This window comes from Equus asinus, chromosome 2 (genome assembly GCF_041296235.1).
Source record: "Equus asinus isolate D_3611 breed Donkey chromosome 2, EquAss-T2T_v2, whole genome shotgun sequence".
Taxonomy (NCBI): Eukaryota; Metazoa; Chordata; class Mammalia; order Perissodactyla; family Equidae; genus Equus; species Equus asinus.
In genome coordinates, this window is record NC_091791.1 from 27,776,877 (window position 1) to 27,788,350 (window position 11,474).

The window sequence follows — 11,474 nt, forward strand, 5'->3', positions numbered from 1 at the left end:
CCACACTCCATGGACATACCCTCCAAGAAGCCAGCGTTCGTGGGGCAGAGCCCAGATCAACGATGGTGGTAGAGGTGAGGTGTGGGCTCTGCCATGTGGAACTGCCAGCCTTCAGGCCAACACCACACAAAGCCTGTCTTTGGAACCAGCCCGATGCATACAGCAGATGACCTGCCCAGTGGAATCCCACCAGGGAAGTCTGCCTGAGATCACAAACACACCCTGCAACTAGCCAGCCTCTCCCGCCTTGGTTAGATCCCCAGGGCTGCTGGTGAGTACTGGGGGCAGCCAGAAATCCTCATGGGGAGCCGTGCTGAAGCCACCTCTTCCACAGCCCCACAAATCCCCACATTCCAGTCCACAGCTGCCTGGCCACAAAGGGAAGGGCCAGAGCTGCAGGCTTCCGACAAGCACTTGGCAGCTGAAGCTCAGCTGTCTCACACCTCCCAAGTCCCCGGGAAGAGCAACAGGACAGTCTCTGCCACTGAAGTCAGCTGGGGGTAGCCTTAGGGTTCCTAGAAAAGCACTTCAGTCTCCCCCGTGGCTGCTCCGAGCTGTAAGTTGTTCCATCTCTCCAACTTCAGAAACAGCCTCTTAAGAACCTTTTAAGCCAAACAAGTGCTCCTTTGTCCTGTTTCCTTTAGGGAAGGTGAAGAGGGAAAGAACTTGGGGGAACTGGCCATCCCAGGGCTCAGCCACCCAGCTTGCTCTTCACCCCTCTTGGGGTTACCAGGATGGGGCTCCCCTCCTGCCTCCGAAGCAAGCCTGCCAAGAGCAAGAAGAAATGCAGGGGACCCCTGGGCTTCTGCTTGTCCCTATCCTCAAAAAGGTGTGAGGAGAAGGAAAGATGTTAACGGGAGGAGGTACACAGGAGGCATTTACTAAATGCTGTTGACAGATTAATATGGAAAGGCAATAAAGCATAGTGGCTAAGAATACAGGCTTTGGGATCACTAGACTTGGCTTCTAATTTAACACCCACGCAGTAAACTCTAAGCCTAAATTTCTGTACCTATAAGCAAGAGGTAACAAGAATTCCTTATGGCACAGAATTACTACAAGGATAACATAAAATGGTAATTTTATATAAAGAACTTAGCACTAACCTGGAATATAGTAAAAACTTTAAAAAAAGTTCGCTTATATTATTATCTTAAAGACAGATAATGCCCCATGTATTTCTTTCTCCCCAATCACAAGTGAGCAAGGACCAGTGGGGATGTCAGGAAATCCTGCTGCTCTCATGAACTTGCTAGATGCCCTTCGGCAGTTACTGTACTTTCCTCGACTGTACAATTGAGGGAGATGGACTAGATCAGTGCTTCCTATTTGTCTGTGACAATAAAAAATACTGAATCAGGGCCGGCCCCATGGCCGAGTGGTTAAGTTCACTCGCACCACTGTAGCAGCCCAGGGTTTCGCTGGTTCGGATCCCGGCACCACTCATCAAGCCACGCTGAGGAGGCATCCCACATGCCACAACTGGAAGTACCCACAACTAAAAATATACAACTATGTACCGGGGGGCTTTGGGGAGAGAAAGGAAAAATAAAATCTTTAAAACAAAAAATACTGAATCATACTTTTTAAATAAAAGGTTCCCTTTTCAATTCTCTTTCAGTTTTTCTAATCATGTCTACGGTCAGATTCTACTTGGTGTTAGCATACCTTTTTAACACCTTTCCCATACTTGCTAATCGTTTGAACAAAGAGAAAGCTGAAACTATGCCAAATAAGGCCAGCCCTGGTAGCCTAGTGGTTAAGTCTGGCACACTCTGCTTCAGCAGCCCGGGTTCAGTTCCCAGGCATGGACCTACACCACTCGTCTGTCAGTGGCCATGCTGTGGTGGCAGCTCACATACAAAAAAGAGGAAGATTGACAGCAGATGTTAGCTTGCAGCAAAACTTCCTCAGCAAAGCAAACAAGCAGAGAAAGCTGACCTCAGGCTTAGAATCTTCTGTGATAGGTCACAGTATTAAGCTAGAATTTAATAACACTGCTTGGTTATCACTGTGTTTATTTCCATAATGACCTTTAAATTATTGGTTTCTATATATGGTAGTGACTTAGCATTTAAAAATATATTGATACCAGTTTTAAAAAGCGGGATTAATGGGGCTGGCCCCGTGGCCGAGTGGTTAAGTTCATGCGCTCCGCTGCAGGCGGCCCAGTGTTTCATTGGTTCGAATCCTGGGCACGGACATGGCACTGCTCATCAAACCACGCTGAGGCAGCATCCCACATGGCACAACTAGAAAGGACCCACAATGAAGAATATACAACTATGTACCGGGGGGCTTTGGGGAGAAAAAGGAAAAAAAAATAAATAAATAAAAATAAATAAATAAATAAAAAGCAGGGTTAATTTAAAGGGAACATAAAGTAGATAATATACTACAGGTGACAAAAATTATGAAGGTGGCACTAGAAGTTTTGGAAACACTGAGCTAGAAGATTTTTAAAGCCGCTCTCAGTCCTAAAAGTGAATGTTGGTGCCCTAGAGTGTCAGGCTGCAGATGTCAGTCACCCCAGCCCCTTCCTACAAGGTTCCCCTCAAACTTCACCTCCTCTCTGGAGCTTCTTCCCATCCAGCAGCCTGACTAAAAGTCACTCGCTCCACTCTACTCCCAGGTCATGTTCTACATCCATGGATTGTAGCATTTATTACTAGTTACAATAACCATCTCTTTATGTTTATCTCCCCCATAGAACACGAGCTCCTTGAGACAAGAATTATGCCTTGGCATTTTACAGCTATTATGATGTTCTGTGTTTGGTACAAAATAGGTGCTTAATGAATGTATGCCGAATAAATGAACCAATGCTTCTGCCCTTTTTTTACAAGTGAGAAGACAAAAGACAGCAGAAGAAGAACATTGCCAGAGATTCATTTGCCATAATTACAATCCAACATCTCTTAGTACTTAAGCTGGATGGTAGAACACTCACCTCTGACCTCAGCTTCAAGCACTAGATTAAATGAGAATCCATGAATCTGTTTCAGAGAGGCCTCGCCATATGAAAAATTTGGAAAAGCAAACTTTTCTTCAAGAAACTTACCAGGATTGGGAAGAGACCAGTCACACCAGCACAAGGCCAATTACAAAGGTACTTTTGACTTCTGCAATATAGACCAGAACCGGGTAAATATCCAAGAACATTCCTTCCATGTCCTTCTAGTGACAGGATATAATACCAGAAACACTAGGATTGAGTGGTGAGGTGAAAGCCCAAATGGAGGCCTCACTATTGTCATAAATGACATATGAATATCAAAGTGCTTTATCACATAGAAATGATACACATATAAGGGGGTACGTTAAACAAAGGAAGGCCCTCTTTCAAATTCAGAGATGGCTCCTTCTGAAATACAGGGCTTTCTCAATTATGTCCTTCACGTCATTTTGGGCCTCGGACCCATATCTGATAAGCAGGTAGACTGTAAGAATCTTTAAGCCACATAGGAAATGGTATTCTTTTAACTGGAATAAATCTGTCAACAAGAAGGTATAGGCTAGCTGCACTGAATACCCTTTGCAGGTTCTTATTAAAAATATAAATTAAAGTCCAGCATAGTCCCCTTCCTCTCCGCATCTGTTTGCTATTCTGGCTCCATTATTAATACTGTAATGCAGGGTCCCCATTCAGGCAAGATTAATTCCCTGTTCCCAAAGCCTCCTGTTGACATTGCAATAGATACGTTTGGAAGACTGTGAAGGCAGGCCCAGACACCGCTCCCCACACATGATCAGTGAGGAGATGAGGCCTGGGCTTCCAAGCTTAACAAAAGAGAAGAGTAAGTTGGGTTGGGCCTGTGATCAGAGAGGTGGTGTAGCCCAGTGGTTAAGAGCTCAGACTTTGGACTCAGACAGCTTGATTAAATCCCAACTCTTACACAGCCTAGATGTGTGACTTTAGGCAAGTCATTTAACCCTGCACGGGACTCGATTTCCTCATCTATAAAATGGAGATAACAAAAGAAGCTGATAAGACTGTAAAGTATTTGACACAATGACACGAAGGTAAGAACTAAAACAAAGTGGAGGGTGGGGAGGACTATTATCATCTTCAAGTCATCATCATCTACAGAATCAGCCTCTTGTGCTGAGGCAGGGAAGGAAGAACCCTGCTACTCTTTCAACCTACACATGCTAAGCAGCCACCACCAAGATCCCAAAAAGATGGTATAAGAGGCAAAAATGATAGTACAAAAGCAAAAAAACAGAAGAGGATATGATAATAGAAATAGAATCAGTTCTTGATTAACCATGCCAATGAGGGAGAGGGAAGACTATACTTAAATTGAAGAAAAGAACCCCTCCCTCAATAGAGTACAGATGGAAACAATTTTTTTTTAATTATTAGATAGTAGTGTATTGAAGTATGTGATGTAATGTTTAAGCGGCAATAGAGCACAGTCATGAAGAGTACAGACCCTGGAGCCAGACCGCCTGCATTAGAATCCTGGCTCCACCATTTCCAAGCGATGTGACCTCAAATAAGTTATGGAATCTCTTTGTGTCTCAGTTTCCTCATCTGTAAAATGGCGCAAATATTAGTACCTACCAGTATTATATGGTTGTGATGAAAATAAAATTAATACATATACAAAGAAAGTGATTAGAAGAATACCTGGTTCATAATCAATGCTGAATAAATGTTAGCTTTTATTATTATTACTGTTGTTGTTATTGTTTCAGCCAATTTAAGACTAAGTTGATTATGTTTAACTTAATATTAAAATTTGTTTAAATTCAGTGATTACAGAGGGAAGTAGGGAAGGCAGGTAGGGTTTAGAAGTGTCCAGGGCAGGAAATGGAAGACAGACTAGGATAAAAAAATGTACTGTGGATAATCTGAGCACAGCTAACTGCAGGTTAAAAGGAAGTAGGTAAGACCAAAAGAGGGATAGAAATGGATATATTCATGATAAAGCAAATATACTAAAATGTTAATGATAGAATTGAGGTAGTGGGTATATGAGTGTTCACTGTAAAATTCTTTCAACTTTGCTTTATATTTAAAATTTTTCATAATAAGCTAGAGGGAAAAAAGAAGTAGATTTAGAGGCATCAGCCTAAGTTCTGGGTCATAGCTATGCTGCCTGTCCTCTGAGCTCAAACACCAGAGGAAGCTTGGGAAAAATATGACGATTTTGGAACTCTTGATCATCACTGACATCTTCCTACAGCAGATAAGCAGAGCTCAGGTGCTGATCTGAACCATCTCAGCACGCAGATACTGGCAGAGGGCAGAAACCCAGAAGTTTCACCTGAGAAGTGCCAACCTCACTGGACTGTGACATTATCACCCCTGCTCAGGAAAACCTCAGAAATAAGGCTCAAGGCTAAGGAACAGGCAGGTGAAGGGTGGGCAAGTGGTACACACTCACTCATGGACTCTGCTGTCACCATAGAGATCACTCAGGCCAAAGCTGATGTAGTGCCAGTGCTCAGGGATGTTGGCAGAAGGGCTCCCCACGTTCCTGTACATGCTAACATAGTCCAAGGGGTCTGGGCCGCCCAACCTGCAAAAGACAAAACACAAGGGTGTCAGTGTGAGCCTTAAAGCAGCCAATGTGACGCTAAGGGGCTCTGACTTACAAACCTAAAGGCCCCATCCTAGAGGAACCTGGGGCATAAAACAACTAAAGGGAGGCCACACCTCTCTGGGATAAGACCAAGGGATGGGCAGCTGGAGGATGGCTGCCCATCCACAAGCACAAGAGGCTCCTTTCTATCCCCAACAGCCAGGACTTCTTTTAGAGATAAAACAGACTGGGTAGTTGCCCCTTTTGCTTCCTCCTGTTTCAAATTACCAATCCTAAATGGGACTGGCAGAGATTACTTCTCCTCTGTGGTGCCTGTAAACATGCCAAGCATTGTGGCAAGAGGTGCATCAATCAATTGGCCTCTGTTGAAAGACCATCCTGAGCATTCCCAATGGGCATTGTGCCTGGGAGAAGAAGCTTAGCCCCACTCCTGCCTCTTAGACAGCTAATTCCTGAAAGACTATACTGTGTCCTATGTTAAATACAGTTTGTTCTAAACAAATCCAATGCCTCCAAACCGCAGCTCACACCCCACAGACCAAAGCTAGTCTTTTATCATGTAAGAGACAAAGGCCAAACTTAGGCTAGCTCAGCTCTGCACAGAGGACTGCAGCAGGAGCTTGGCTAAACCCCATGAGCACCTGCATCTAGAAGATGATCCCAGGAGACTGCTGCCTCAAAGGTAGAGCTGGAACATTAAATGATTTGGGGCCTCTGTGGACCACATTAAACTTCACCCATAATTCCAACAGCGAGGCAGTTGAGAAAGAGACTCAGTCATTATCTCACTCTAAGGATTTAATTCAATAAGGGTTCTCCTTAGTAGAGTAATTAGTGCTCTTCAAAAAAAAATCCTGCTTTTCTTCCAAATGGACACGGAACCTTGGTAGATTTAAGAAACAGACTAAATGGAAACCATCAGTGGAAGGACGTCTGCATTTAGCCCACAAACATTCTGCATTTGAGCTGCCTCAGACATCTGACTGTTCCACAGACTGCAAAAATTTTGCCTGTCCCTGGGACATTGACGGAGTGCACTTCACAATTGGGATCGTATGCTGAAGAGATATTAACAACCAAATAAAAGACATGTTACATGTGATCCCAGCAAGCATGACAGTACCACGCAAGTTAAACACTATTTAAAACCACTAGGTCTGGTTTCATCCTCTTTTGCCAGAATATTATTCGCCTCTGTAGAAATCCTTATTCTCTGCTAGGAAATGCTAAGTTATTTATAGAACTTGTAAGAAAGTCACTACAAATAGCTTAGAATCTCAACTGAGTGGATTAGGAAAAGGGACAAATCTCCATGTCTTTCCTTAACTCTGATTTTACCAAATCACTTGACTAATTCCACAACCAGCTGGATTTTAAAAAGTTTGTCGGGGGAAGGAGGAAAGAAAAGGGTAGCTCTCCCTGGAAGGACCCCATGAAGGCTGCAGAACTCTGGTACAGATGGGAGTGACTACAGGCTTCATATCTGCTCCAGTTTCCTGCTGCAAATTCTCAGTCCTGCCCCTCCCTTAGCTTAGGTCCGTCCAGCAACAAGTGGCAAAACTACATCCACTCTTCCATGCTCCAGCTGCCACCTCACTGCAGTTCTCTTTCTGGCCAAGTCTCCCAGGAGGTATTGCATCCAGGAGAAAGACTTTACCTTAAAACTCCAACTGCAGAGAATGACCAAGAGTCCAGACAAAATTAAGCTGGTCCCCAAGCACAGAATGCAATGTTCTACTAACTCAGAGACTTGATGGGAAGCAGATGAGTATATAGAAAATAGTCATATTTTGCACTTAGAAAAAAGATGCTATCCAAGGACCCAGACCATCCCTCAACTTAATTCTTTAAACAACTGACTTCACTCTGCAGGGCAGCAGCAGGACAGGAGTGGCCCCAGGGCACAGGTTCTGTCTCTCTGCTTCTGCTCCCTGCTCACTCAAGTCTCAGCTGTCAGCCAGGATGTCCTGCTGGCTAGGAACCACTAGCCAAAGAGCCACTCTTCTGTCTCAAGAAAAGGAATCTCAAGGTACCCCGAGCCACAGCCAAACCCAGACAGCCTCAGTCAGTCATTCTGCTATGAGAACTGAAGAGGCCTTGTGGGATCCCAAATGTGAGGAATATCAATTAATTTCAGGATCTTAATTATGCAACCCCCCTTCGAATCTTAGAAAGGACCACTCTCTGAGCTGTTCCCTCATATTTTTCTCTATCTAGGTAACATTTCTAATTTCACACTCCTTTCTAGTGATCATTACATGATGCCCCATCTCTGGCCTGGTTAACAAGCTTGCAGCAAGAAGAAAAAAAGTCCCAACCAGTCTTAGTCCTTTGCATGTGCTTCAATACCTTGCACACACAATTCTATCCTTCATGGCCATGTGGGTGACATAAAAACAGTTGCCCAAGTCTGTGCAGGGATTTCTCCTTACACTCAAATGCAGCCTGAGAAAACAGCATGGCAGGAGCTGACCCAATTCTCGTGATAAAATCCAAGACTTCATCACAACACATATTTAAACATAAAGGTGCAATTAGAATGGGTGATTAAGTTATCAAGAGCTGCTTTTCACTCAGAAGCTCTCTTCAAAAACTCCTCTCAACCAGAGAACAGTGTGTTTATCAGAGAGAACTCTACCCCTGGCCACACCTCCTCCCGGCTACCAGACAGACAGGCTGCTCCCCACGGCACTAGGAGGAGCAGGGGGCTGGTCCTCAGGCCCTCCACACTGTCAGCCCCTTCACATCCTCCGAAGGACACAGGCAGCTGGCCTCAGCTCTATACAGCCTAGCTTCTGCCATCTACGGAGGAAGTAAGAGGTTGTCAGGGAGGAGAAGGACTCAGTCCTAAAGGGAAAGGTCATCAGCAAAGACATCCCCTTCATTCACCTCCGCCTTGAGTGGCCACAGGCCAAGCAGCTACCTGAAAAGTCTTTCAGGATTCAACGAAGGGGATCATCTCATACAGGGCCTGCATGGATGTGGTTCTGGACAGATTCAACCAATTTTTCAGTCAACTTTTGGTCCCGAAAGACCATGAAGACAGGCTGTTTTCCAGAGTCCCCATAAACCCGTTTTGCCCAGAGGCTGCAGGAAGAGACAGGTTGCAAAGAGGAATGAGAAACTAGAAAAGACCATTCCTACTCCAAGGGCAGCCCATCTGTAAACAGATCTGATCCTTCACAGAGCCACTCGAGGGTTACTCTCGGCTTCCCCGAGAGAAACTGCTGCCTAAATCCCAAGGCTGGTGGTCCGGAAGCTCCTCTTAACATCTCACTGCACTTCTTTCCTCCCTGTCCAAGTCCCTGGTCCTCATCGTTTACTGTGGTCCCCTTCAATCCTGAGCCAAACCAAGGATCTTCCTGACCCTACCTGCCTCTGTTCTAGTCAATGACCTAAAGCAAAGCAGCTGCAGAGCCAGAGGAAGCTCTGCGTAGAGAACGAGAACTGTGTGCAGAGGAAGCAGAAAGTTTATCATGAAAAGTTGCTCCGTGAAACTTCAAACGCAAAAGCACTGCGCTGATACGATGTCTGAGCTTACTAGGCAGGTATCAAAAGAAGACCTCCTCCTCATCTCTTCACAAGCACGACGCTCACAGCTTGCTCCCCTCCTAACCCACAGGAGAGCCCGGGGCCCCAGACCGCCCCCAACCCTATGCAGTCTCGTGCCCTCTGAGCTCCTCCAGGCCGGCTCCTCCAAAGCTCTCTCATATGCTCCCCAGGCCCCGCCTCGCCTCCCCCACCCCGCTTCAGCCTTCCCCCCTTGGCTTCCCCTCGCCCACTAATGACCCCCTACAGGCGCCCCCTCCTTTCACCACGTTTACAGTTCCCTCTCTCCTACCGTTCCCCTCTCAGCTCCTACACACACCCCCAATTCACTCCATTCTCCTAATCCCAGTTAACCCTTCATCCTTCCCTCCCTCGTTAACCCTTCGCTACCCACAGGCTCCGTTAACCCCTTTGTCCCCATTTCCAACTTGAGCCTTAACTCCTTCCCTCGCAGCAGGAATCCCTCCTTCCAAGGGCTTTAACCATTCTCCTTCTCCGCCTCCAACCCTGCAAATTACTTCGCCTCGGGCACTTTAACCCTTCCCAGCCAGCCCCTGTCCGTCCCCCGCGGCCCAGGGCATACCAGTACTTGACGATAGCGGTAACCTGGAGCGGGTTTGGCTGGTCAGGGTAAAGGCGGCGACACTCTCCGTAGATGGCGTGTAGTCCCGGGGGGAAGAGCGAGGCGAAGGCCGGGGGGGCAGTAGGGCCAGGGGCCGGGGGCGCAGCAGGGCCGGGGGCGCCGCTAGGCCGCAGCTCCGCCATCGCGGCGTGTAGGGCACTGGGGGAACCAGGGAAGGCGGACGAGGCGAGAGCACTGATGCGCCAGCGGGCGGACTCCGTGGGTGCGACTCCCCGAAGCGATGGGGGCTGCAGCGAGGTGTAGGCTCCGCGCCTGCGCACGGCGCACCGTCCGCCCAGGCAGTCGCCGCCGCAGACACGGCCAGAAGGTGCCTCTGCGGCCGCGGGGCGTTCAAGGGGGCGGGGCGCCGGCGCGCCCTGTCCCAGCATCCATTGGCTAGTGTCTGTGCCAGTCACAAGTGAGGAAGGCGTGGTTTGACCATAGGTCCCGCCTCCTTCTCCCTGTGTTTGGGGTGTCCCAAGGCTCTTGGCCTCCCCCTAGTGTTAGGAGGAACCCAGATTTAAATAGAGATGTTGGATCCTTCTGAGGTGCTAGGGTCTCAGGAAAGCCAGGGGAAGTGCATCGACAAAAGGCTTGTCACTGTTCTACTGATACGCTGCTAACAAGGATTTAAACATAAATCTGACAGTAGATTGATTCATTCGTCCATGTGGTATTCGTTTTAATAGATCTGAATGTTTCCTACCGTCTTTGAATGTCCATTGACCGTATTGACTGACACTAACACTGCCAAATTCAGGGGTCATATGTTGAAATACCTATTTTTGAATTCTGTCAGAAAGTAACAAGAATTAGGTAAACTAGGATCAATTAAAAAGACGGTAATTATTTAATAAATGCTTTTAGCGATGATGACTTTCTTCTTTGTTCTGTTTTAGGTAGATGTATACAGATTACCTTGAGGAACATCAACATTCATTATCTACTGTGGCCCGCCTTTCATTATTACCCTGACTCTGTAACTGGAAATATTTTTAATTCCTAAGGCACTGGGTTGGGAATTATTTTCCTGTTTACAATAACTTTTCATATAGTAATGTCTTCCACTCTATGATCTTAAAGAAACTCCAAGAGAAAGGGATAGAAGGGAGTCCTGCTTACCAGTACTGTTGACTTAAAGGTCCCTGGAGCTTGAAGGCGGGGAGGAAATAATCTAGAGAACAAAGCACTGGGCTCATTTGAAAGCAGCGACACATAACCTCTCTTCACCTCAATTTTCTCACTCATCAACGTAAATTCTAGCTCGCCATGAAAATTAAAGAGATACCAGAGCAGTTCCTGAAGCTGTTAGATGAACGATGTTTTAATGACCAAAAAAATCACCTGTACCAGTAGTTTCAAATGTCAGTCTTCAGACCAATGTTAGCCTATTACAAAGTTTACACCTATCCAGGAAAAATAGGAAAAGCAAAAAAATGTACTTCTTTTCCTCAAAATCAAATTTTATGCAATTTATTTTCTTTTGTTCTGGGAATATGTCCTTTCTCCTGTGTGTGTGTGCGTGTATTAAAATTTCCTTTATTAGAGTGTGATGGTGATAGATTTTTATTAATGTCTTACAGACCCAGATGAAGACATAGCAACCTTGTATTATCCAGGGGAAGTGGTGGGGAATGGTAGGACTGATCTGTAAAATCCGAACATGCACGAATTACTGACCAATCCAAACCGAACTACAGACAAGTACTCAAGGAGACTACATACTTCAGCATGCACTGTGAATCCCTTCA

At 46.0% G+C, this 11,474-nt stretch overlaps 1 protein-coding gene across 2 annotated transcripts in view; it reads right to left on the bottom strand.

Moving 5' to 3' along the window:
• SUFU (SUFU negative regulator of hedgehog signaling) overlaps positions 1-10,083 on the bottom strand; it is a 116,108-nt gene extending 106,025 nt beyond the window's left edge. Inside the window, exons 1-2 of one of the 2 annotated variants that reach the window (XM_014851981.3) lie at positions 9,685-10,083; positions 5,394-5,528 (exon numbers count right to left, since the gene is read on the bottom strand). In XM_014851981.3, the coding sequence (XP_014707467.1) occupies positions 5,394-5,528; positions 9,685-9,866 (317 nt within the window). In that variant the 5' untranslated portion in view covers positions 9,867-10,083. The remainder of the gene's footprint in view (positions 1-5,393; positions 5,529-9,684) is intronic. The other variant, XM_014851971.3, reaches the window with a different exon arrangement.
• Positions 10,084-11,474: the final 1,391 nt, after the last annotated feature.